The sequence below is a fragment of the Mizuhopecten yessoensis genome, unplaced genomic scaffold (genome assembly GCF_002113885.1).
Source record: "Mizuhopecten yessoensis strain PY_sf001 unplaced genomic scaffold, ASM211388v2 scaffold6135_1, whole genome shotgun sequence".
Classification (NCBI taxonomy): Eukaryota; Metazoa; Mollusca; class Bivalvia; order Pectinida; family Pectinidae; genus Mizuhopecten; species Mizuhopecten yessoensis.
This window is the reverse complement of record NW_018406397.1, coordinates 1,925,359-1,952,431: the sequence shown is the minus strand read 5'-3', so window position 1 is coordinate 1,952,431 and position 27,073 is coordinate 1,925,359. Positions and strand designations below refer to the sequence as shown.

The 27,073-nt window shown below is 35.7% G+C and overlaps 1 protein-coding gene across 1 annotated transcript in view; it reads left to right on the top strand.

Moving 5' to 3' along the window:
- The window catches only part of LOC110451576 (neuronal acetylcholine receptor subunit alpha-5-like), a 57,819-nt gene extending 34,822 nt beyond the window's left edge, over positions 1-22,997 (top strand). Inside the window, exons 3-7 of the mRNA XM_021499677.1 lie at positions 9,213-9,367; positions 10,505-10,959; positions 14,411-14,497; positions 21,224-21,342; positions 21,841-22,997. Of these exons, the coding sequence (XP_021355352.1) occupies positions 9,213-9,367; positions 10,505-10,959; positions 14,411-14,497; positions 21,224-21,342; positions 21,841-22,167 (1,143 nt within the window). The 3' untranslated portion in view covers positions 22,168-22,997. The remainder of the gene's footprint in view (positions 1-9,212; positions 9,368-10,504; positions 10,960-14,410; positions 14,498-21,223; positions 21,343-21,840) is intronic.
- Positions 22,998-27,073: the final 4,076 nt, after the last annotated feature.

Sequence of the window (27,073 nt, the reverse complement as noted above, 5' to 3'; positions counted from 1 at the left end):
ATATATACATATCATTGTTGGTGTGTTATCGACATTTATCATAACTTTAGGTGGATAGGTATTAAGCACACAGAGACCCTTCACACCAGGTTTGTATGATGTCTACCACATGGCCCTACACCGTACGATAGGGGGCGCGTAATGCCGACACCCAATCACGCATTCCCAATAAAAAGCAGAGCATGATGTGCTACCAAGTTCTAAACTCATGAAGAAAGGAATGTAAAAAACAAAAAACAAAACGTTGTTTTAAAAGATTTTAATTGACTTTTTCAGAACTGTTTTTGTTTACTTTAATATGATGTAGATGTAAAATGCGCTATTGACACCCTTTTGAAGTGCCTTTATCATTGGTATTTTATTTCATTATGTCTTAAAATCAGATTAATTTAAGTGAATGTGTTAACTGTTATAATACATCTATTGTTATTCTACCAAAGTGCTGGATTCACCAGTCATATTCCTGACTTTTAGCAATAAGCTTTGGACAAGGAGAGCATATCTAACGAGAATGAGTGTTTACAGATTTAAGATGGCGTCCCCGTGTTCTATCAACACATATGCCCACGCATGCTTTACCGAGGAATGATTTGATGGTTGTTGAATATATTCGACGATAAACTGTGTAATGTTTCGGCAAACATGACATTCCTGTCCGCGCGCCCTGTTGATCTTAATGTCAAACATGGCGAAGCACGTGTTTGATGGGTGTTCGTCACGTTTCTGGTTAATGTTAAGTCGACAAACTTACATATAATCCTTTGCTGAGATGTGACACACTGTCGACATTTTTACATGTATATTACGATATCGTGACTTTTATAGGAATTATTATGACGTTAAATACTACTTCAAGATATTATCATTTTGGTTCGACATTGATCGCTTTTTGCACTCGCGCGTATCCGAAGGACCTAGTCCGTAAGTCACTTTTTCGTGGTTTGTGCTAAAACATTGCATATCGTTTTTGTCTGGTCTCTTTTTCTGGCCCCTAGTCTTGTGTGGTATGACTTCTAATCTATGAGAATGAAATACAAAGACTTTGGGTATTTCCATCGTGTTGTGACTAAAATGTATTTTTTCTAGTCAATTTTAGTTTTGTTCCCGTTTCGCTGACCTTATCTGGTCTGCTGGCCTGGTCTCAATCGTCTCTTGGTATGTCTTAATAGTTTGGCCTGTCAATATCTGTCGTGTTTGATTTTGTTCTGAATATGTCTATAGATGTTCTTTTATCCTATTGACCTAGAATACTGTGGATCTCAGTATTCGTTCGTGGCGTGCAAGTTCTACAATGCTCAGCAGCTGCTTTTGTATGGCTTTGGATATTTCCCCAGAAACAAGTGGACATGTAATTCAATAAAGGAGACCATCAGGTGTGATATACTTTCATACAAATTGATTGCGTGTCTGCGCGCCAAACCCAATACGTGTGCCCTTTCTTTCTCTTTCTCGAGATATGACAGACGACTGGCGTGTGATAACTATGTATTGATCTTAGAATAGGTATGTTATTTTGATTATGTCACAGCGGACCAAAAACTGATAACATTAATCAGCGCCCCCTTTCGGTTTCCGATTCCTGCGTGCCAAAGTCGACTAAACTCTTGAATCGCATGACAAACTATGATGTAATTTGTATAGCGCTTATTTTTCTCCACTTCGTTGCATAATCAATGCAAAATAAGACTGATCTATCTACCGGATGTTAGGCAATGTCGCACAATGTAGTTTTGAAAATACGTACATCACGCTAAAATTACATATTTGCGGAAACGATATGTGGAAAACTCAGTATTTTTCAGGATAGTTTATATATCAGCCGTAGACTTGCTTCGAGCAGGTTTTCCTAGACGGTGAATTATCACATATATATCACGAAACGTTTGACAGTCATTTCGGTATGCCATGGTCTTGGTGTTAAAGGTCCATTAGTGAGACTTGTGTTGAAGTGATGCACAAATTCACCAGGGATGCTATCCCTGACCTTTCCGTGAAGTGCGTGGCGTTGGTCACTCACTCAATGTCCGGAGTCGCGTGTCCGTAATTTTGTCTAAATGGACAGCTGTGTCAGTGACAGAAACTAAATTGCAATCTATGTTTGTCTGTCAATCAAATCATCTTGGCTGCGTTGGGGGTAAACATGGCTATATTGATGTATTCTTCTTCCTTGGTTTGACCGTGCACTGTACAATGGTCACGTTTAGCGTGGTCATCTTTAGCTTTTATTTAAATAGCAGGCTACATTAACGATATTAAAAGGCTGACACATCTGCCCTTTGTTTCTATGTTATTGCGGTTAAGTTACAGTCGCATTCCTATACTGTTTTGTAATGCACAGCTTAATTTCGGACAATGACTTTGTGTGTCAACTGTTTGACGCGACTTTTATTTGAAATGATTTGCATTAAATGTATTTTCATACACCAGGTATACTTATAAACAAAAACTGATCAGGGTATAAACCATCAATTTCTTTTACATGTGAACATGGATTTAAGTTAACAAACATGGATCCCTATTCGAAGTAATAGACATGAAAGTCGATTGTGCCTAATGAAATTACTGCTGCCAGTTTGATTGTTTTATCGTCATAGTGTCCCCGGTGGGTAGAGGTCAGTATGACATCATCTGGAATTGTGTCTGGTCAAGTTTTATATTCCAAAGGTCTGACGAGGAAATCAATGTTACAGATGTCGACGGGCAGTCTAACAGAAGATAGGGGACGGTCGTAATTTCATGAATTGTCTAGACAGAAGTGTCAACCTGGTGTTGACTTTTTCTAATGATACGTATTAACATACATGTATCATGATCTTAGAAGTGACACTCAAAGCTAAGATCCATCGATGAATCACCAAAACCAATAAAAAGACCCCAATCTATCTCTGATAGGCAGAAATGAGCAGTCCACACTTTTGTCCATTTCGGCACAGAGTATCGCACTCGTGCTTTGGAGCCACACAACGCTACGTCGACAGGGGGATATCGTTCCATCTGATAAAAAAAGCGAGCTACATGCTTAAATAAATAAAACCCAATAATTTAGTGTTTGTTCGGGTATTCAAGCAATCTAAAAGTAATTCACTTAGTGTGGGCACAGGGACCCGAGTATTTGTTAAAGTTGGTATGTCTGACCTATCCTGATATGTACATGTAGGGTGTTTTTANCCCCCCCCCCCCCCTCCGCCGAAAAAATGGTAGATTTAAAAAATACCGACCTCACTTCTTCGCAGCAGTAAAAGTATCATTTTAGTGTTAGTCAAGATGACATGCATTTCTTCTTGTTCTATTTCCAAATCTACAGTTTAGTTTTTTTTATATCAAGGTTTGTATCAAATCAAGGAAAACAATTGTGACAGGTTTGTTCAATAAAAATTCCGCAAATATCACGGTATGCATCGTATCGTTACACCCCTTGCGATACACATCACTAGTTAGTCAACCTTTAATGTAAAAATAGTTATGATTGACTGAAAAATTTGAAACACTCCATTTGGTAGTGAACTGTTCTGTGGTGGACCTAGAATTAGATCCACCAACAATGACCAACTAGCTCATTTGTTCGGAATTCAGTTAGGCCTTGCATTTTTTCATTGCTGATGAGTTTGTCCCCCGTCTGGTTATACCTGTGGAAAGTGGTAAAAGGTCCCATGACTGGTTTAAACCTCAATTACCAGGGAGTTAATCTGGTTAGACACCGTCTAAAAGTATCGAGGTCCCAGGTTCGAATCCTCTTCTGGTCGTTGTATTTCCTTAACGAAAAAGACTTTAAAGTGATGCACTATTAAGATTATCACAAACACCAGCTTTTGTGGTTGTTACAATGTATACCATGTTCCCATGAGAAACTACAATTATGAAAGCAGGTCTATTAAATATGATATTAATAATCTGGGTTCAGAGTATGTCATTCCAATTTTACATAATAAGGTCATAACCTTTGTGCACTTGGTGGAGTCTACGTCATCTTGACTCTTGACATACTTTATCATGATTTGTCCATTGTGCATTGTTGCGTCTATTCTTCCTGTCACCGACACGGATAACGTAAAACTGCAGAAAAATAAATTCCTCTAGACGGAAAGTGAAAAATAACCCTCATAGATATGACAAATTAATCGCGTACTTTTATGTGAAGTATGAACAATTATCTGCGAAACCTAAAGTACAGTATTGACTAGTTATTTTAAATGTAAAATAAGGATATATAGCTTTGCTGTTTCTGTGATCGAGAACCGCTGTCGGCTGTATGACAATTGTAATCTGTACAATTAGTCAATATGTCACTTTGATAAATATCTCTCTATAAAAAGACCAACCGCAGTTTATCAAGGTGGAAGAAAGTACACTTTACCCTTCATTTAAAAACAAAAGAACATGCAATGACTAAAGATTTCAATTGAACGAAGCTGTTAATGGTATAAACTGTTTCGGTGTTTGAAAATATCTTGCTGTGTTGTACCAAGCAACGTGTATTGTGATTTCTTATTTGTTGTAAGTTACTGGTGTTAAAAAGAGGCAGAAACCGCGTTGGGAATAGCAAAAGGCAGAGGGAACACGCGCCGTGAACAATTTATATTTATTATGACAGTTTCTGGGAATACAAAATTGAACTTATTGCTGAAGATGATGTTGATGTTGTTCCCCAACACACAGATGACGGATAATCGGGACATGAATTATGGGTGGTTTATTAAAAACAGACATTGTTTCCAACATAATAACAAAATGAACAATCGTTAATGGGAGAAGACACGCGGCTCGATTTGGAAGAGCGTTAATTGGAAGTCATAAAGTGTTCAGATATTGGCAGAAAAGTGCTTTACTTAATTAACAAGGACAACGAACTGTAGCTGTCTTCCTCAAACTGGATTTGTTGACTAAACCGTATTGAATACCAGTAAAACGTCTTTTCTCTTCCCAGGGGGACCTCAACGTTTTGATGACTTGCAAAAAAAATAAAAACGATTTAAAAAATAAATAAATCTATATATAGACAGAATAAAAACAAACTACAAACAAAGTTGTTTCATTTCATATCCACCATGTTGGCGCCAAAAAACTGTCATCTTGTAACGACTTGTAGATTTTGTCATTAGCAATATTTTTAATTCAAGAGTTGATGTTTAGATTAGAACTGTGATTGAGTACATCTAAATGTTTTTCAAATGTTCAAATGCTGATCCATCATAGGAAACTTTTGTTACTAAATTTGCCGTAGCTATCTAGTATTTGTAGTACTTTGGTCTGAGCCTCGGTTTGAGTTTGCGCTGTCATGTATCGCGTATTAAGATTATAATGTAGGTAATATGTACATGTACATACATTTGGTGAAACCAGTAGGGTTAGCAGTTGGTTGATGTGTTAATCGCCATTATATTAATGGATCCTATCACATATGACACAAAACTTTCTACATACAGATTTTTTTCTTCTCCAAAAAGATCTGTTCATGATTTTTTTGATTTTTTTTTTATATATATCAAGTAAATGTAAACACATTTCTAGAATGTCTATTGACGCTCTATCGTGGGGCTAGGTAATTCAACGTTCGCTTTGTTTTGTTTGTCATTTGAAAAGTACATATTAGATCTTCCAAAAAACGTATCATTAGATGTCTTTGTGTCTGTATATAGTGCTTGTATAGTTGCGTAAACCGGTAGGTTTCAACTCTCAGCCCCTAGATAACGGGCATCCGTGGAGTGAGGTGACAGTAATTATTGGTGTAAACGTTGCAGAGCTGCGACTGAATTGTTTAGGAATGACATGGTAAACGTACACACTTGGTGATGAAAAAGCCTACGGCACGTGTGAATATATATTAGTATAGATTGTAAAGCTCAAACGTCTACCAGATTCCGGTTATTACAGATTTTTTCTCTCTCAATATATTGACGACATTTGGGAGAAAAGAAGATGGTATATATCACTTATAGTTATCACGAATATTTTGAGAAGATTTATTCACGATCAGTACAATTCCCCAAATGAAATAATATTTGCGTCCATTTTTTGTGATTAATAGAAATCATAATTCGTTTCCTCGATATTCCGTGAAAAGTGTTACTCTCGCGAAACGAAAGGTTTTCACACCATTTCGAATACACATACTATACATGTAATATCCACGTAGTTCAGAATAAAATGTGTAGATAGGTTTATAGTATTCAAGAAATGTGTCCTTCATTATCAAAATTTCGTTTACGACAAAAAACAACAAAAAAGTCCAAATCTTGTACATATGAAATTAGCAGATAAAAGTACATTTTTCTCTTCATTCGCGTGACAACTTCCAATGTTGCCGATACTCATTTATACAGCTGCATATTCATTGATAGTCTCGATATTGTGGGCATTGTTTTTTTTATTGTAAATGACTGTTACAATAGTAAACTAAAGCAACTCTCATATATTTCTGTGGGTCTTTCTAAAGTGAAACTTATATTGTCAGTGTACGGGCCCATTCTTCTTTTATAGATTCAGTTCCTAGCATCATGGGGCCCCTCCTTGCGTGTCAACGCAGCCTTCCCACCATCGATATAACCGGTTATTATATAATCCCATCTACGTGGTTTAGAGTGAAATGAAAATTGTCTTGTTTTAGCATCTTTTTATCTTGTCAGAGATGATATGTCGTGTCGGTTCTACATCAGCCTGCTCTACGTTCCCGACCCTAAACAGAACGCCGTAATTACAGTTCTCACCCGAGCTTCCCGCGCTCGAATAGCGTGTCGTGCAACAAGACGGAAGCAGCCCCGCAGGAAATATCGCTACTCTCGTGGGTCCTCGAGATATCAACTCAAATATGAATGCAAAGCCTTATTATTGATTACAGCCAACCTGTTTTTTTCTGAATGTTATTTTCATAAATGTCTTAATTTAAATATTAAAAACATCTGCTGGTGTAGAGATTCACATTATTGTCCATGAAAAAGTGACAAAAATTAATAATAAAGACGAATATTAAAACGAATTCCAGATACCAGATGTTTGGGGGGAAAAAACCCGTTTACAAGCAAGCAATGCTTTAGATAATTGTTTTGTTAGAAAAAGTATTCATGCCACGTTTGTATAATAAGATTATATTAATCGAACAGCATGTTATCATTTCCATTATTATGCTTTGATGAAGCTCGACAATAATTTGAAAATTAACACACAATCGACACGAAAAATAAATGTCCATAATATAGCGTTAGCTCTTGAGATGTTGTTCGTAAGGGTAGCTTTTCCATATCGAATATGACAGGCTTGGGATCACAGATAGCATGATCCAACTGGTCATGATAATTAAAGCCCATGCTTTTGTTGTCCAAAGCGATTCTTACAAGAAAAATACCACAACCTGAGAGGGTTAAGATATTATTTAAATATTTTGTTTTCATGATTATCAAAACTGGAAATAGTACCTTCTTATTCATGAAACCGGTCTCATGTTCAAGCATGGATTTTGTGCTTTAGCCGAATTTCATAAATTGATAAAAAATATTATTTTGTCAATGATTTGGGGGAAAAATGGAAGAGACTTAAACCCCAAAACTGTTATCGATGTTTACATTTGACGTTTTGATTGTTTGACAGGATTTAATGTAGGTACAATGAAGTGAGTTTGAGCACAGAATCCAAGCTTGAGCATGACAATGGTTTCAGGAATACGGGCCCCGAATCCGCTTGCATGTACATCTGGTTGAGATGTTTATAGAAGAAAACGTGACTGGTAACATCTTCCGCCTGTAGTTATAGAGATTTATGAGTAAAACATGTGCATGCAGTGTAAAACAGCATTTTCTGCGGTGTCTTTTTTTTTTTTTTTTTTTTTTTTTTTAAATATTTCGAGCCTTCTAAATAAGCGGTAAATAAGTACGTGCCAAATGATAAACTATGACGTGTTTTAGCAATAATGTCAGCACAATACTGTCCTAAAGTAGCATCCTATCCAAGACTAACGGCATCTTTGACTTAAGCCGCCGATAATGACTGATCACAAATGTGATCTAGTGCTTACATTTAAATAATAAATGTACCTATCCTTTACAATATGGGTCAAAGAAATAATATGAACGATTAATTCCTATATAACATAGGATCCTTACAAACGATTGTTTGAAGGATACGAGTAACTTAGAATTGTAAAGGGGGCAATGAAGTAATTCCAACAGTTATATATCAGAAAACATATATTGATTATAAATATTATGTTAAGGTCATTACGACTCTGCTCTCAAAAGTAAACCACGTAATCATTTGACTTTCTTGCCTACAATACTAGAGAAACTATTTGTCAAACAGAGATTATAGATATAAACTAGAACGCACTGGGTCCCCAACGTACTCCATGGTAATCACGAATACATCATTCTATATCATCAACAGAAATAACTTATTAAATTCAAATTGGAAACGCTTTTTAACGAGTGTCATAGGTACTATTTAAACAAATACCACCAGTGCACCCCAAACAGTAAATAAATTCAGATCGTGAACCCAGCCAGCATTTCATATCAAAAGATGGCTTCTGTGGACCTTCGCTCCTTTCTCTGTCTATTTTTGTTGTAGTACCGGATTGTTTATCTCTCCCGTGATAAGGATTTAGAGACAAACATGTAGAGAAATCTACTGGGAGTCGTTATCTTCGACAGACAAAAACTCCAAATAAAGATTACCCTCAAAAGCAATACTGACGCCTTTCATCTGAATATAAATGGTTTTAGATATCGATATTGATCAGTCTATAGCCCTGTTACGGGTTATCTTGAAAAATGACTTCACTACAAGAAGAGGTCAATTTATATATATGTTTGACGATCAAAGGTTCACGTCACGTGTCGGGGGATTTCCCAGCACGGAAATGGTTGAATCGCTTTGGAGATCTAGTTTTGATTGTCAGTTGGCTGTTTTGGTTGAGGTGTCCTTCATTCTTATCGAAAAGGAACAATTTAATAGCATCCTAAAACAGTGTTTACCTTTAGGCCTAGTTATGTGTATTTCGTCACAATACTTCCATTGACATTTCATGTTGTGACGGCAGGCAAGTAAACATACACATTAAACGGTCTCTCTACTAACGGCACTGTCCCGCAGTTAAAGTCTGTGTATGACTCGTCTTAAAACCAAAAGTAAATAGTAATGTGTATGCCTTTCATTCACCCGACATAAACATCTATAATGTATCAATGCGCATGTCCGTTATCAAATATCCTTTTTCGCTTCAGCACGAGAAAGATGAAGTGTTCGAAACAGGCGCCCTCTTGCGGGAGATGTGGGAAGACATGCGTTTCAGGTGGGAACCCTCTAAGTACGGAGGGATAGCTACTATACATATCCCGTCAACAAGCGTCTGGAAACCGGATGTAGTTCTCCTCAACAAGTACGTCGGTTCTGGTTTAATTAATTCCATAAGATCAAGATGAATATAAGAGCCGTTTTTAATAACTTAGGTTTCATGCATGTAAATTTATGATTTTTCAATAGCCTTATTGAAAAAGAGTTTTATGTTTCAACACTGAGACAATGGAAAGAGGTTGATCTTAATTTGAATCTCACAAGTGCTCAAAGTCGCAAAAAGGCTTTAACATATGTTCAAAGTTTTGTTGAAAATGTTGTATTGGTATTTGGTAAATTCTTTTAACAACGCTAACATAGATTTTGCGTAAGTCTCTACGTTTCGATGTATATTTTTTATACGCCACATAATGATGACAGGTTAATGGTCTTGGAGAATCTACGTGTAATAGCCTTTGTTGTGTTGAACGAGAATTGTGTACTTATAAGTAAAGTATTATATTATCATTGTACCATGTGTATGTATAGCAGGTAAAACAAGCAGATAGTTTTTATTTTACTTATCTTAGCAGTACATCAACACAATATGGCCATACAGGGCCTCTTAATAATCTTAACGGCCCAACAAAACAATAAGGTCATACAGGGCCTCTTAATAATCTTAACGGCCCAACAAAACAATAAGGTCATACAGGGCCTCTTAATAATCTTAACGGCCCAACAAAACAATAAGGTCATACATGACCACACGTTTGTCTTAACGACCCATCATACCATAAACAATATGAACGACCCATCATACCATAAACAATATGAACGACCCATCAAAACAGCAATATAATAAGGTCATACAGGACCATGCGGCAGTCTTAAAGGCCGATAGAGACAGCACAATACGGTAGTCTTAACGGTCCTCCGGCTCAGATAAGGTATAATAAGGTTATACAGGCCATAAGGTAGTTTAAAAGACATATAAACGCAATTAGGTCTTACAGGGCCACACGGTAATCTCAATAGCTTATCAGCAAAATAAAGTCATGCAGCATCAATACAACAAGCTCATACAATGCCATTCTTTTTGGGCAAACTTAACGGTCTACCAACATGATGAGGCGTAAAAGCTAGAAAAGTAGTATAATGTAAGTTTGCCAATAAATAAAACAAATTAGATGTATCTTGATAAGGAATAGTTGTTTAACATGTGCTGGTTTTGCCTTTCCAGTGCCGATACAGACGTAGAGACGTTTGACCCACTGGTAGTGGTTTTCCATACGGGAACTGTGATATATATTCCTAAAGTTCGCCTCCGGGCTAAGTGTCCGATGGACATGACAAAATTTCCAATGGACACCCAAACATGTCGGATACAGTTCGGATCTTGGACTTATGACGTCACACACGTCAACATAACACATTTCACATCAGAAGAAAATGGTCTTGATATACGAGACGCTAAGCCGAGTAAAGAATGGAAAATAGTGACCACAACAACTAAAAGAATCGACCACAAAAACGATTTCGGGAATGAAGTGTATCCCTTAATGGAATATTCGTTCATTCTACAGAGAAATTCTGTGTACTACACGCAGGTTTTCATACTTCCGGCTGTTCTGTTGGCGGTTCTCGTGCCCTTCACATTTCTACTACCGCCGGAATCAAGGGAGAGAATCACGTTAGGTAAGTTGAACTATGTTTTTTTTCTGCGTTATGAAACGTTGCCGATCAGTTCATTGTTGAACCTAATTCATAAAGAACTGTAAAGGTTTGCACCAATATCACATTCTCTGGGTATTTCACAGAGCTCAGAAAAAATAGACATCGAATATATTACGGTTTACTGGCCGCCTCAAAAGATAAACAAGAGCTGTAGTCAGTTTATAAACGTGGTAAGTGTTCTCTTAAAACAAGTAAAATTCGAAAGGCGGTTTGTCTGATGGTGTATCGGTTGCCCAAATATATCACCTGTACCCATTTTGAAATCATTTGAGATCGTTTGTCCGAAAATATGAGGTTGCGTTTACTTTTCTCGAAGCTCAAAATAACGTATCATTACTTTGCCTTTTGCTTCTCAGGGTATGAGAATTGTGCGAGATTATGTTAGAAGATAAATGACTTGTTTGTACAAATGCAATAATGTTGTCTAAACGTTCCCAACTGCTTTAGAACCGAAGATGTCATAATTGCAAACTTGTAAAAAGGTGAAAAAAGCAGTAGCAGTGTTTGGTCGCTTTTTGCCCCAGAAACGTTAATTTGGTTAACCGTTCATTTTTTATGGCACTGCGCATGCCAGACAGAGTAATGTAATATGGGTCACGTTACACGAGAGTGCTTGCACTTTAGGTGGGAAATGATCGGGAAATGAGGGCTAGGCGTGCCCAATTTGAACTTCCTAAGTTGGAAAGTGTGAAAATCATTCACGGTAATGACGATGGAATGGCTTTTTAATAAAGTCCTATGATAATTGAAGAAGTTGGAGGACTTTCTTTCACAAAATGTCCAGTCATTTAATTTGCTTTGTTATGTATGGTTTATTTATATCTGTCATATCATAAACTTTATGGCCACTGGGTACATCAGAACGTGGTATCGCCAGACAAAGATCTATCAAGATATAAACGTCTTTCTTAATCTCCTAAGTGTGCGTCAAACGATTAGACTGATGTTACTAACATACTGAATGTCGAAAACTCACCCGTATACAAATCGGCGAGGCCATTAGTTCATTTGTCATTCATTATGTGTTATATCGCTATTTCAATCATTGTTCGCGTCATACTTGAATTCTTGATGAAAATGTTAACGTAAATTCACTCTAAAATAATCATCACTCGTAGGATGAGTAATCTACAGTACCCAGTAGGAGATGTATCTTGTACGTATACCTCCGTACTGCGGGAAACCACACACAAACGTTGACATGCAGCCCCTGTTGCGACACTTAGGGAATCTAATTTTTTTTAAATCTTTGATCTTTCCTGTCTATGATGTCACCTTAGTGTCTAAAGTCAACCGGCTGTTGTTAAAATGAAGGGACCGAGTGACACGCAAGATGTACCACTATTCCGGTTGTCCCCTGTGATAAAGCCGACTTTAGATCTACTTTACTGAGTTCCTCATAATAACACCATATCTTTGACTCGTTGAATGTTTACGGTATATTGTCCTCGAAATTGCGAAGGTCATTTGAAGTCGGGCACACAAGGAGGCACCTCCGATAAAGCAAACTAGGTAGGAAAGAAGAAATGAAGATTCCAACGCGTGTCAAGTTTGGTGTCTCCATCGTCCCCTTGACTGAAGACACGGTAGAAAAGCCAATGATTCTGCAGGGCCCCCACATTAGTAGCCTCTTCGAATATCATGCAGTGGAAAACAGCATTGTTATTATCACCCTATGCATTCCAGAGAAAAAAGAAACCACGCAGTCTATACTTTTCACAAGGGTTTTTTCATCAATATCAATGGGAATCAACGAAAATAGAGAAAAATAATACCTATTGCAATATGGGCAACATTTGGTCTCTAGGGCAGAGAGTACCGACTCTGCAGCCCCACCCCACCGTCCACCCCACGAATGTAATACCATTTCTCGGAACCAGGTTTTGATGTACCAACAACTCTGTGCAGGAAACTATAAAGCGGGCATTTGCCAAAATAACTGGAACAGCGGCCATATGCAATACATGAATCATTCTTCCAAATGTCTTTCAATGAAGCAATTTTGTAAGACTAGATCCGATATTGGTTTCTAAAAAAGTTGATTTAACACAAATGTTTCTGTTTCAAACTTTGATTCTCTGTTTGCCATAAATTGTTTATGATCATTGCATAATAGCAAAATCATCGTGTTCTACGCTTTACGTATAATTTTGAACGGGGCTGATTGCGTATTTAATTATGTTGTTCAATAAACGTTAACAATCGAACTTGCATAACGTTATAATTCAAATAATTTCGATCTATTATATTTCAATTTATAAATATATAACCAAGTGCATGTATATGTCGTTAAGATTATTTCTGTAATATATTCTAAAGTTCTGATAAATGAACCAATATTTCAGTCCTGCATATGCCGCATCGGTTAACGTTGGCAGTGCTATTTAGCTTAATTTTCTTCTTGCAAGTGAACATTAAGATTAGGTAAAATTGTACTGATTTAATCGTTTTTTATCCTTTGATAAAACCATATACATACATTTGCATTTGCAAAATGGCTAAATTGCACAATAAAGAATAGGAAAATCAAGAGAAAATAGCAAGCTGATTGAATGAAATTATATTCTGGTTACATGCACAGTACATTATATAAAGGTTTTGTCCTTAGTAAGCAGCACTTTACCTCCCTACAGTAATAAAATATCAAATGAAGAATTACACTAAGAATTGTTGGAGGAAGGTATTCCCTTAGTTTAATCATGAGAGTATAGATAATGTCTGCAAACAAAGAAAAAACTAACGTGTTTTCAGATGTTGTCAAGTGCATATAAGTCTTTTTGCAGGATAATATTTATAAAGATCAACATTTAATGGGGTACGTTTAATCCTATCTAAGTCAGTACAATGGTAAGTTCACAAGACCCAGTTTGGCAGTGGATACATTTTTGGCAAACTGTATCTAATATCAAATTGTTATAGGTGCATTTACCTGTGTCTGAGTTAGGTTCACCTGTCTCATAAGGCAGTCCGAGGCCAATGTTGAATAATAGTAAAAGGCTATGACTATATATTACGATTAAATATTTAACCCTATACTGAATTATGTATCTTAACAGTAGAAGTCTTATATACTGAACACTTAATCTGAATATCATTACACATATATACTGAATGCTACATCTGAAGAGTACTATGCCTTTACTCAGTATTCAGTCTGTATAGTATAGTTAGCCTGTTAATCAAAACTACATGTGTAAGTATTGCGTCAAGAGCAGTGGTTTAAACTTTTGAATGTATACGTTTACATTGTATTTTACTTAATCAGCCGTATTCACATCTTCAACACTTTTACCAACCACGACATTTGAATTCTGGGATAATAAGCGCCATGATATAAACGAAAATAAAGCTCCCATGATATGTATAAATTCATAGTAATATGTCGGTATCATATATTGCTTTCTTGTTTCAGGTTCTGTTTTACTGCTCTGTATCATTGTCCTGTTGATGATGCTGCAACAGTTTCTCCCCGATTCACACCCTAACATTCCCACAATTGGTAAGTCGAAAACTCATACACACTTTTATTTTTGTAGCCCGAAGTGCCGAATTTGAATTATCTACCTTCATGAACTTTAATTTAGTGACGATGTTTAATTGCTTTGCTTGCTATCAGTTATCTCATTATTACATCATCTGATGACGCCGATGAACCAGGTGCTATGCTACCTAGTATTTGTTTGACTTTAGTGTTTCTTCATCTAGTTTCGCTTCAGGTAATTTTCAATTTCTGCCGAGACGCTAAAATAAAATTCCATGCGGAAAGTCTACTAACTAAAAGCGTGCGTTAATCATAGCGCTAAAATGTCTCAAAGCAATTACTTAACTTAGTGAAAGGTTGAAACGCAACATAAACCAAAATAGCACTTTCCATTATAGGCGTAAAGTGAATATTGGTTTTATTTGTAAGGAAGCATATTAAGACAGCATAGTGACCTTATACCTTTTACCACAGAGAAAACTATATATGGATATTGGCGCTTCCAAATAAAGTTTAAAACAAGGTAGAGTAATTGCTGGGTTGACGTGCGGTCATGATTTAGAAAAGTCGAAAAAAAAATGCAATCGTTGGATTGAAATATAGCCACGAGGTCTTCCGAGAGAAGCTCAAGGATTTAGTCAAGTTGCTCTTCATTAGGCTATTTCTAGATCGTTCCGAAGACCTGGACAAATCAATCTTATAGACCATAAAAAATATCGGGAATCTCGTCTTAACTCAATTGTCTGGAAGAAACACGTTAGAAATAGGACATTTTACTACTAAGAACCAAAGTCATTCAACTCTCATTTGCCGCTTACTCTCTCATTTATCTTTTCTTCCCATCCGTCTTTCCTTCCTATCATCCTGCCTTCCCTCTCTCTCTCTCTCAGTTCCTATCTGTATCGTTCATTCTAACTAACTACTTACTACTCCACTGCTCTTTTACTAGTTCTTACCTATCATCTTCCTTTCTTTTCTCCTGATCCCTTACACGCCCACTCTCCACCTATTAAATTCCTATTCTATAATCTATCTATAAACTTCTCCTCCTTCCCACGTGTCTCCACATTTCACCTCTCCTCGTACTCATCTGTCCCTACCCAGTTATATTCCTCCCAGTGTCTCTAAATTTTACATCTCCCCCCTTCCAACACTCCAGACCCTACCCTATCATATCCCTCTATAATCTCTTGATCCCTACCCGTCCATTTTCCACTCATTAACTCCATATAGACTCCCCCAAACACCCAAATGTCTCTAAACTCAACCCCAACCCCAGACCACCTCCCAAAACTCCACACTTTACCCTATCATATTCCTCTCTACTTTCTTGATCCTTTACCAGCGCATCGTACACTATCATAAACTTCCCTTCCAACTACTACACACGTACCGCCACTACTTTCTTGGTCCTCTTGATACTCTTCCCGTCCTTCACTTTCTTAATCTCTTAATCCGCTTCTCGATATTTTTTAGTACCATTCCCCTGAAAGATTCCCTGCCCACATTATGTGTCCATTCTCTCACCTCTTATCCTTCTCCATCCCTTTCCCTCGAATTTTCCTCTGTATTTTTTGTGGGTCCTTTTAGTTGTAATTGATACCGTTGAATTCTTCTGTTTAGAAACATTATGTTGAAATAGCCGATATACCACAGAATACTACAAGTGGTATACACTTATTCTTTGCCGGTTCCCAGCTTCTGTGCCCATTAACACATGTCTGTTGAAAAGGGAAAACACAATATACTCGTACCTTCAAAACATTGCATCGGCACCACGTCTGCTCCTTAGGTCAGCTTCATCAACGTTATCGATCTGTTGAAACGAAAATTACTTTTTGTAGAACAAAACACGCAGGTCTGGTACATAGTCAATGAGTGAATGGTACGTAGTGGTACGTAATATAAGAAAACCTATTGCTCTTTTAGAAGAAGAAAAAAAATACAAATTCCTTCAATTTATTTTGGAAACGCTTAGGCAAATTGATTTGGTTTTGTGAGGAATGCAGTTCTGTCGATTGAACAAAAAACTTTTCTTTTGGGTTGGATCTAAGATAACGTTATTGCTGTTTGAACGTCTATAGCACTGAGCGTGTGTATTTGAACATTGTGAAATTCACTAGATTTGCGCTCACTAAGCACACTATACAGACAAGTGGAGTGTTCATACGCTTGGTAGTCATAACGTGTTACAATGTTAAACCTTCAAAATAAACATCCTAATTATCTGGTGAAACTTGCTAATGGCGATAGTAGGGAATAAGTGAACAGTAGGTGTGCGACAAATAGTCGCTGTGGCATTCGTGACTTTTAACGTAATAGTTGATATGTTTCCCTCCTTAATGACATGATGTTCCTACATTATATTTGTTTTTAATTGAATTTCATCCTATTTCATGCTTAAAATATATTTCCCTTGCTCACATTTCCCGGTTTCATTGGTGTGAAGTCATCAATTCTGCGTCACTTTTGATTGTTTCAATGCTTGCATTCCACAATTACCCAATAGCGATTATTTAATAAGAAACATATAATATTCAATAATATTATATATGTAATTCATTCTTATTATCAGCTATTAGACAAAAGAATTAAAATACTGTTCATATATACCAGGAAAATGACATTGTGCAGTGAACATGTCACTTATGTGATTAACACAGGAATTACGTAAAGAACTATATATCTTCATCACACATTTTGGCTGATTTTTATGTTTTTATGGTATAATTTGCCGACAATAAGCTTCTTTTGGCTCGGATTTTATCGCGCTAGGGGTCTTAATGTGGGAGGAAACCGGAGTACCCGGTTAAAACCCACGTATTCGGTTAGGTTAACCCATACCTTTTCACGTCTGATCGGGGAATCGAACCCCGGCCTTGTTGGTGAAAGGCGAGTGCGATATCCACTGCACCGCCCGATCACCCTAAACTGAGTACTGGTCAATTTCAAGCTTAAAGCGAGTATAGTGTTGAACCATGCCACATCCCCATAAAGATAAAGATGGCCATCACAAAGACAATCACATCCCCTGTTATCTACTGGCACAATGAATAATGCTCAAAGTACTGTAAACAAGATGACATGTCCTTTTGTCGATTTTCCCAAGTATGACATTCATTTGATGTAGCAGGGCGTCAAATATGGTTAATGCATGCTAGCCGAATGCTATGACACTTTGTTGTGGGTCTACAAATCGATACGGGTAAGTATAACATCGACTACACAGTGGTGCCCTCACCAGCATATCGTAGAGGATGATGACAAACAAATGGCTTCATAATCTGAGCTTCAATATAGTGCATTCCAAACAAAACGAGTAAGCAGCAATTCATACATTATATAGAGCATGATTTATTATAAAAGAATTACTTCATTGTTTTTTATTTAATTGAAATAATATATTAATTTAAGGCTTCTGTGATCAACGTTAGAGATAAAATAACCATATTTTTTTCGCGTTATAAGGGACTAGTTACACAAAAATACAATGATATGTACATCTGATATAATTGCTTTTTCAATCACGCAGAAAAAAGGCGTGCCAAAGTTCTGCATTATACAAGAATTCTCTCGAGAGACAAAACATTTTCAAGATACACATTTTCATACAATCCAATAGAGTCAATGAGCTACGACTCGGTGTATGATATCGATATTAGCGCATTGCGGCCTTGCCGGTGTAATACAGCTGGATGTCAGCCCCAGTTTGTGCAAGTAATTCTTTCCCAAGGGGAATATTATCTGACGAAGTTCTATCTGGCTTTTAAATTTTTTCGTAAATAAAGTTTTCTTTCCATAATTAGATGTCGGGTTTTTGTCCATTAACACGAGAAAAAGTGCGGTGCGATGACGAGGAAGATCATGTATCGCAAAATGGAGGAACTTGGCAGTGACACAGTTGAATATTCAGTAACATCATTTTTCTCCAGTAAGGAAAAAAAAGTGAAGAAGCTACATAATTTATAAGTGGTAAAATGTCAAAGTGCATGTTTGGAGAATTTCGAAAAGTAATTAATCGATCGGGAAATAGTGTTATCAGCATCCGTTTATCTTTACCTATTAAAGGAATGTGGATATCTGTATTCTAGTATAGTTTCTTACTCCAGGGAGGCCAAACCCGGTTTTGTATGCAGTCAGCACAGCCTGTCAATTTCGTTAAACTTGATATACCAGGTGTGTAATTGGCGTATGTGCCAGACTCCATACTGAAACGTTTTCTGAATCACAATGACGCGAGAAAATTTTCAGTTTATTCTTGCGAGTTTCGTCTCAATAGGTTTCATCTGCATTTGATAAAGTTATCTTCAAGGTCATCTCTTAAAATCCACACCCTAAACCTACATCAAAATGTAAAGGCTGATTTCTGTTAACTTTATGAAATCAGATCCTACATACTTTTGCATCGGTGAACAACATATCTGTCGTGCATATTTTGCTGTGTGACATACGGATATGACTTTATTGCATTTACAGTATAAAAGTTTCTCACTGTATTATATCAGAAGTGCTTCTACTTAAGTCACTCTACATGTGTAACATACACGAGATATCGATGTGAGGACGTGACATCAATTCGTTTTGAACTAGATTTACATTGCGGGTGTCGTCGATGAAGCGAATGACGCTTCCCCTTTCGAAACGTCTAGGCCCAGTTGTTCAAAAGGTGATTAGTTTTATCAGTTTTTAGCGCAAAAAATAATTTTAACAACTTGGACCTGGTCTTATTCTCTTTGCATTTTTCAAGGGTCTATATGTAATGATACTTTTGTTCTCTTACCCTGATTTTGTTGATTTTGAGATCGAAGTATGGTTTTGTTTACACCTCGGTATCATGTTTTTGGTTGTGCAATGTAGTACAATACAATGGCGGTTTAATCTACCGATCTTATGTAACATTGATCTTGGGAATTATCCGGATGCAAACGTAACAAACTGACTCTTGTGAGGACAACACAAGTCTTCTTACTCTTGATAAAGAACCCATACGATCTCAAGATCATATACAATATTGTTGAAATATTTGTCATCCGTTGAATAGCCGTACTTCGAAAACCGACCCTGTCGATATACCCGTAAGGAATTTAATTTCTATTTCACATTTACCGTGTATATGCACCGTAATGTCTTTCTTCAGCGTGTATTATCTATTATCTATTATTATGTGTCACCTATCGTGTATATGTGTCGTAATATTGTGTTTTGCTGTTTGCATGACAATCAAATTACGCGAATTCCTCGAAAATATGATTTTCAATTATTTTTTTGTCGCTGAAATATACATTTGTTCCTTAAATCAAATTGTCTTTCGCTGATAGTTTTAGTAATCAACTTAATATATATATGTCTCTGGCGCTGAAACGTTTATAGTACGGTACTTTAAACACAAAACAGTGATTGTGCAGCTCTTATATTGACAAAAAGTATTTTCAAACGCAATCATCTCATTTCTTAAGCCATTCGAATTTCACTTTGAAAAAGTTGTAGCATTTGGAAAGAACAACTATAAACTGGAATTAGTTTTCATTTTGTAAATAACGTTTAAAACAATTTCCAAGCACTTTCAATTCTAGAGGGAACCTTTTATAACATAACTTTATATTAGGACAATATTTTACTCTATAAAAAAACCCAAATCTAATTTTAAATGTATTTGAAAAGAAAAAAGATATTCAATGCAAGAAATCTAATTTACAATTATTTGACAGCATCGATAGGATGGCGTTTATTCCTTGTATTTTCCTAGTATTTGTAGTTGAGGCTTTTCAAATAAAGTTTTAATCATAAAACTGTGCTTTAGGGGAATCTAATGCTTTGTTTATATCACCGAGTAGAATGAATTGGTGTGCGAACATTTAAAAGTTTATAAATCACAGTAGGAACCAGAATCTTTATTCTGTGGAAAGTTTTTGTGGAATTGCATTTTCTGTCATAATCATTCAAAGACATTTTCATTGGGTTTTTTTAGTGTTGCTTTTTTGCTTTAATCTGACAAACAATAAATGAAATTATTCAATATTTGATTTTAGCCTATTATTTTGATGAAACATGTCAGGGCTTTCAATAGGCTCTTGAGAGTATGTTTTTGACTTCATGAAAAAGAGCTTTGATTCTTTGATACGAAATACACGTTTATCTGACATTTGATAAACTCTCCAAATTATAGGAACAGATATTATTTGACATCTAAAACTGTTAAATGTCAGGTGTCAACTGATCACACTGGTTGCTAAAGCCACTGACTGCATGTGCGTGTCGGTGCTGTATTCACTAATGCTGTACCCAATGATCACGCGTTTCGTAAAGGCATACACAAATCTAGCAAATATAGTTTGTATCCTGGTAGCTTTGCTGTATCAACGTAAATTTGATGTATCCATCTTATACATGTTTTTTTCTGTATCGATGTATTCATGTATGTTGCTGTATTCACTTATCGATGATTTTTTGCTGTATTTACGTTTCTATGTATATTTCTGTATTCACCTAACCGTGTATTTTGCTGTATTGTTTTTGTAACCATGTATATTCGTTGTATCCACTTATCCATATAGCTTTGCTGTATTGATGTATTCATTATTCGATTGGTTCATGTGTCTTTGTTTTTCTTACCACTTACCCATTTATCTTCGGTGTATCCATCAACCTCTTTGTTTTATCCACTCACCAATTTTTTTGTCTTATTAACTAATCCACATGTTTTGCTGTTTTCACTCACCCTATGTATTTTTTGTGTATCCACAGCCAGCTACTACATTGTGACGATCATCTGGATCACCTTGTCTCTACTGACGTCAATATTTATAATCAATATACAATCGCGAGGACCAAGGAAGAAAAAGGTCCCCACCTATCTCAGACAGGTATAGTGCGCTACTTATACAATTTCTGCATTAAATTGCAACTTAAAGATATCTTATGCATAAAAACTCTTTATAAGCATAGACAGGACGCGAAAATTGGTAATTAGCCCAAAATGTTCATATGCATTTGTTCATGACATTGTAATCTGAGGCCATTAATGATATTACGTTTTTAAGAAGAAGATGGCTGGTAGGTGGTGATGGACGAAACAAATATGGTTTCTAAAATCAATATAACTTCATATGAAACATTTTCAAATTATTGATTTGTCAATATTGAGTTTTCAATATGAAACTTTGTATCGCTTAAGCCACTGCAATTTAACTGTTAAGCGATGTTAATATTTCATAGAACAAAACATTCCTATTAATCTTGAATAAACAAATAATATATCTTATTGCGGGTATTCATAAATGAACTTAATATCTCAAATTAGCTTGTATATATATGTTTCGATAATTGGGGATGACGATATGACCTTTTTTCTCTATCGGCAGCTTTTTCTGCGAGGACTGAAGAGGGTGGTGTGCCTTGGCGACGACACCTACTACCCTTTAGATGAACTAGAGACTGTATCAATGCGCGGGCTCGACCGAACTATGGACGGAATTGTTCGACAGGAAAACACTACGCAGTCAAAGATGGAGCGTGACGTAGAGGAAATATTACGTCATCTACATACGCTTACAATACGTAGTACCGTCCTGGAAGCGAGGCACGAGATCAGGAACGAATGGCACCAGGTGGCGTTGGTCCTCGACCGGATTTTCTTTTTCCTCTTTATCTTGACATTCCTTCTCTACACATTTGTACTACTCGCTTGAAGAAGGAAGGAAAATGTGTAGTATATGTTTACAGCTAAAGCTTTTGTGTATGAAATCCGCGCCATTTTCAATAATTGATGACGTTGGATGATTCGATTTTCATTGACATTGCGAGAAACGAGAATTTTTAATGATTTTCATACGAATAGAAAATTAGTTATTTGCATAAACATGTGTGTTAAGGCTCAAAACTTTATGTTATCGACAATCATACACGTCTTGGCAGATGTGAATATCCTTAGGTATAATATGCATTTTTATGGAATAGACATCTCGACCGATCGCTGATAGGGAACGCAACACATTTTCTGGAGGAAAGTGTATAGGGTAAATATTGTGATGAGTCCAAAATTATATAATGCTGAATGGTTAGTGCTTATTGTACACTTGTTCCTATATATTGGATCATAGACTTGGACAATTACATTTAACACACGAACATGTTGTAACAGATGTCTCGGACAGATACCAGTGGTTGTAACCAATGTCTGTCGCAGATATCAGTAATTGGATGACTGGGTAAGCACATACGGTCCAGGGTATATGATAACCCACTTTTGACTGTACTTGTTTGTTATGTTAAACTCAAGAGGCAAAAACAGTCTGGAAGCTTTCTATTAATACGGATAAGGCCGAGTCAGACATTGGATTTACCGGGTAAATTGTTGATATGTAACACTTAATGATGATATCTTTCTTGTTTTATAAGTCTTGTAATATTTTGTATTATCGTGAATATTAAGAATGAAATAGAATGGTTTGTAAATACTGTCACAAGAACATGTATATTGTAGTGTTTTTGTGAATCGTTGGAAATAAAGAAAAATTATAGAAAATATGATTTTGTTATGTTTTAATGTAAAATATGTCCCATGAGATCGAGCAGACAATAGTACTTTGTTCTTTGTTTTGTGAATTAGAATAGATATATCAAATTAAGAATCTGAAATCGTTTATATGGTTATTTTTCTTATTGCATGTTGACATAAGCCGGATATTTAACTGTGTGTATGATTCTTTGTGGAAACTTATAATGTTCATGAATTGAGTTTTGCGGCAATATTGTATTCGTGGAAACTGAATCAACATATTCAACATGACAATGAACAAATACTTAAGTAATACATATATACCCAATAATAACTAAACATGAATGCCATGTTAACGTCGTCATTTTTATGACATCATAATTGTTACGTTGAATACCACTGACCCTCCCTGGGAGATTGCTGTTCTATTAATTGATCAAACATACACGATACATACATTATTTAAACTAAATGCTGAATATTAATAAGTGCAATTGAATTTTCTATGAGATGAAAAAATCCAAAAATAATAAATATAAGTATTGAGCTGCTTTCAGTTGGCATTCATACGCAATATGAATGCCAACTGAAAACAGTTCAATGCTTAAATATACACGGAGTTTTCCCGGGTTTTTTTACCCATGGACCAACCTCTTCATAGTTTTTCCTATTAGATATTGATTTTATCAATTTAATAAAACTGATAGCTTTCACACTGTGACAGACATCAAAAACAATATTTGTGATAGGGGGAAATGTCACTTTTATTGACCTATCAGAAGAGTAATTTCTGTATTCCGCATCAAAGCCTATTATCTGTTTTGAGTAGAACAAGTGGTTGTTTTGGTATATTTTTGCCCTCATAACATCTGTTGAAACAAATCTTACGAGATAATAGCAGGAAACGGTAGAATTCTTTTGAACAGACCATTCGAAATAACTTGACTGCTGTTGGTACTTTACAAATATAAAAAAAAAATGGTATTGTTCCGGAGTCGGGAAATTCATTTGGAATTCATCGAGAAGAAATTAACTCTCCTCTATGTAATGTTTGTTTTATGTGCTTCTATAATCAAACTTAATTTAGATATATATTCCGTCAATAAAAGAAAATAAATTTAACCCTAAATTGATTACTAAGTAACGTTTATTACCCGCGTACAAAAATTTAAAATACAATTATCGAACCAGGGCCCGGATTCATGAAACCATTCTCATTCTCAAACTCAGATTCGGTGCTCAGGTCCAATATCTTGTTTCCGTCACAAAAATATAAAGATATATTTTGTAATATGGAGGAATGTTGGAGAGACTTAAAGCTGTATTAAGTTTTCAATGTTAACACGCTTTGACCGTGTTACATGATTTAAGCGAGTTAAGAGGACAGTTGGCTTGAGCACAGAATTCATGCTTCAGCATGAGAATGGTTTCATGAAAACGGGCCCTGAAGTCATCCTTAGGTACCGAATTATATTCCATAGGCAATAACGAAACTAACACTGCTATAAACTCATATAGGTGGTTCGAGTTGAAACCTTTCACAACACACGGAATAAAGATGACGTAAACTAGGGCTACACATAACCAAAAACAGATTTGTTCCACCGATATTTCGAGTTGACAAAATATGTGTATGTCATAAAAAGGGCAAATGTTACCTGCAATAAACTTTTCGAATCACAGCTGTTGTAAATCTATTCGTTCAGATGCGAAATTACTGTTTTAACGCAAGATATGTCTGATTTGTGAAGAATTATTTTTCAATTCAAAATATTCCCAGTAAGCGAGTCGGTTTCGAAATCAAAATTTCAATTTATTCCTTACAATCCTCTCTTGATTGATAATATATATGTAAGTTGAGATAAAATTATGATTTTTATTTTCCCATCCGTGAAATTCCCTCGTGGTAGATCAACATGCAATTGTTAGACAGAATATAGAGACAGCAGGTGATTTGTGTCTAAACGTCAGTATTTAGTACCGTTTTATTTATGTACATAGATCAAAGGGAGTATCTCTGTGATCTTGTTTTATGTGCTTCTGTATAACAAAAATTTATATATTCCATCATAAGTCGAAAAAGTAATCAACTGGGCATACTGTCGCAAAATGTATTGTACTCGCAATAAAAAAATCATTCTTACCTCAGAACCAAGTACAAATAAACAAAATGAGTCGAAGAAATGGTAGTCGAACTAGAAATCATCTAAAAGTTTTTTCTTAATATTTAGTTTTCCTCTAAGTTATTTTAAAATCTTTTGATATATTAACATCAGGATTATCGTTTTATTAAAATATTTATTATGATATACCTTTATATTATCGTGTTTAAACAGCACACACAGGTTATACTCTGCTATGTTTTTTGTCGATAAAATAACAAACACTTCAATTGTCGAAAATGAGCACTTATTCCAAATGCCAGAAATCAAACATATGCATACATCTTTGTGTTCATTTTTATAATAATGTGTACAAAGAACCAAAAAAGATGGGGCTTGCTTCAAAATAAACGCCATTTGTAATTAAAAGATGTACAACAATGAAACAAAATTTAAAATTAAGATGTGCACAATAGTACATAAAGGTGGATACAAATTAGGGGAGGAGGAGGAGGAGGAGGGTAACTGATTTTTTAAGGAGATTTTTCAAAAAGTCAGCATGGAAAAAAAATGCACAGGTCACGTGACTTTAGTACACCAAAACATCACTTGACTACTTCTATAGGGATGGACTAGTTTAAAAAACGGAAAGTTATCCTCCATTTGGTACCAACAAAATATAACAAATAAAAATATCATATACTAACCAGATAATAAAAATTACTTTAAGCATTGCATAAATACAATTATAAAAGCTGAGTAAGAATAACTGACGCATGTTACATCAGAACCAAGAAAATGATACGAATTGGTACCCTTTAAGCACGACAGTCAAATAATAATATTTGCATCTCTCCCTTCTTCAGATTAGTAAACTCTAACTGCGTACATATTAGATTATACGCAATGAAAGAAAAGGCTCGGCGGGTTGATATCTGTTTCAAATATGGCGCCGTTCAAGCTTCAGTGCAATAACTGTTTGATGACAGCCATTGTTTGGTTCCTTCAACATCTAGAAACGTGGAACATATTCGGGATCCATTATGTCTGATTACACAACACATGGATGCTGGCAAACTTCTAATTCCTTGGATGAACATTAAAATTTCTTTGACGGTAATGTAAACAATGGCGGCTTCCTTTTGCGACGTTCGACTGCGTCACTACCAGAGAAGTGTGTCAATGCGTGTATATAACGACCGTTATAAATGAATAAATATGTTCGAAGTGCTAATAGAATTACTTTATAAAATCTAAAAGCAATGAAAAGAAGAAAAATAATGTTGTTCACTGCGTACTTTCTAGATGTACCCATATATCGATGCAGATTCACTGGAACTATATTATCCTAGCAACCAAGGCTACCATAGTTACCATCGTAGCAACCCGCTTCGAATGTTCATTTCTTTGTAAAGCATTATAACATTATTTTTGTTGTAAGTATTAGGATTGATCTTCATTAAACGTCGAAGAAGTGGTATTTTATGGAGCCTGGGTCCAATTCTGGATGATTAACATGAATTTTTACACAAATATACAATATATGCAGCTCTGTGTACACATATAGGTAAGATTATCTAGTTCAGCTAATAAATATATGTATATATATGTTTTAGCAATGGCGATAACCTATGCTTTCACTTAATTCCTATTATTTGAATAGACGTTTTTTATGTGTGAAGAAAGTATCTTTCTATGATACTGTGAAATCACTAATTTTCGTGGGGTTTTTTGTTTTTGTTTTTTTGTAATTTTGTTGATAGCATGGGTACTCTTCATCCCCGAATTCATTATCCACGAAGTAATTACATATTTGACATAAAGCTTTTCCTCATATGAATGGGGTACTTGTAATTAACGAAATTTTGACCCTACGAAAATATCTGACTTCACAGTATACTCTACTGTGTGATGTATCACTCTCCTTATTAAAAAATATCATGGACATGAAACGAATCAAAGTTTCAGCATGTTGAAAGAAACATTGCGAATTTC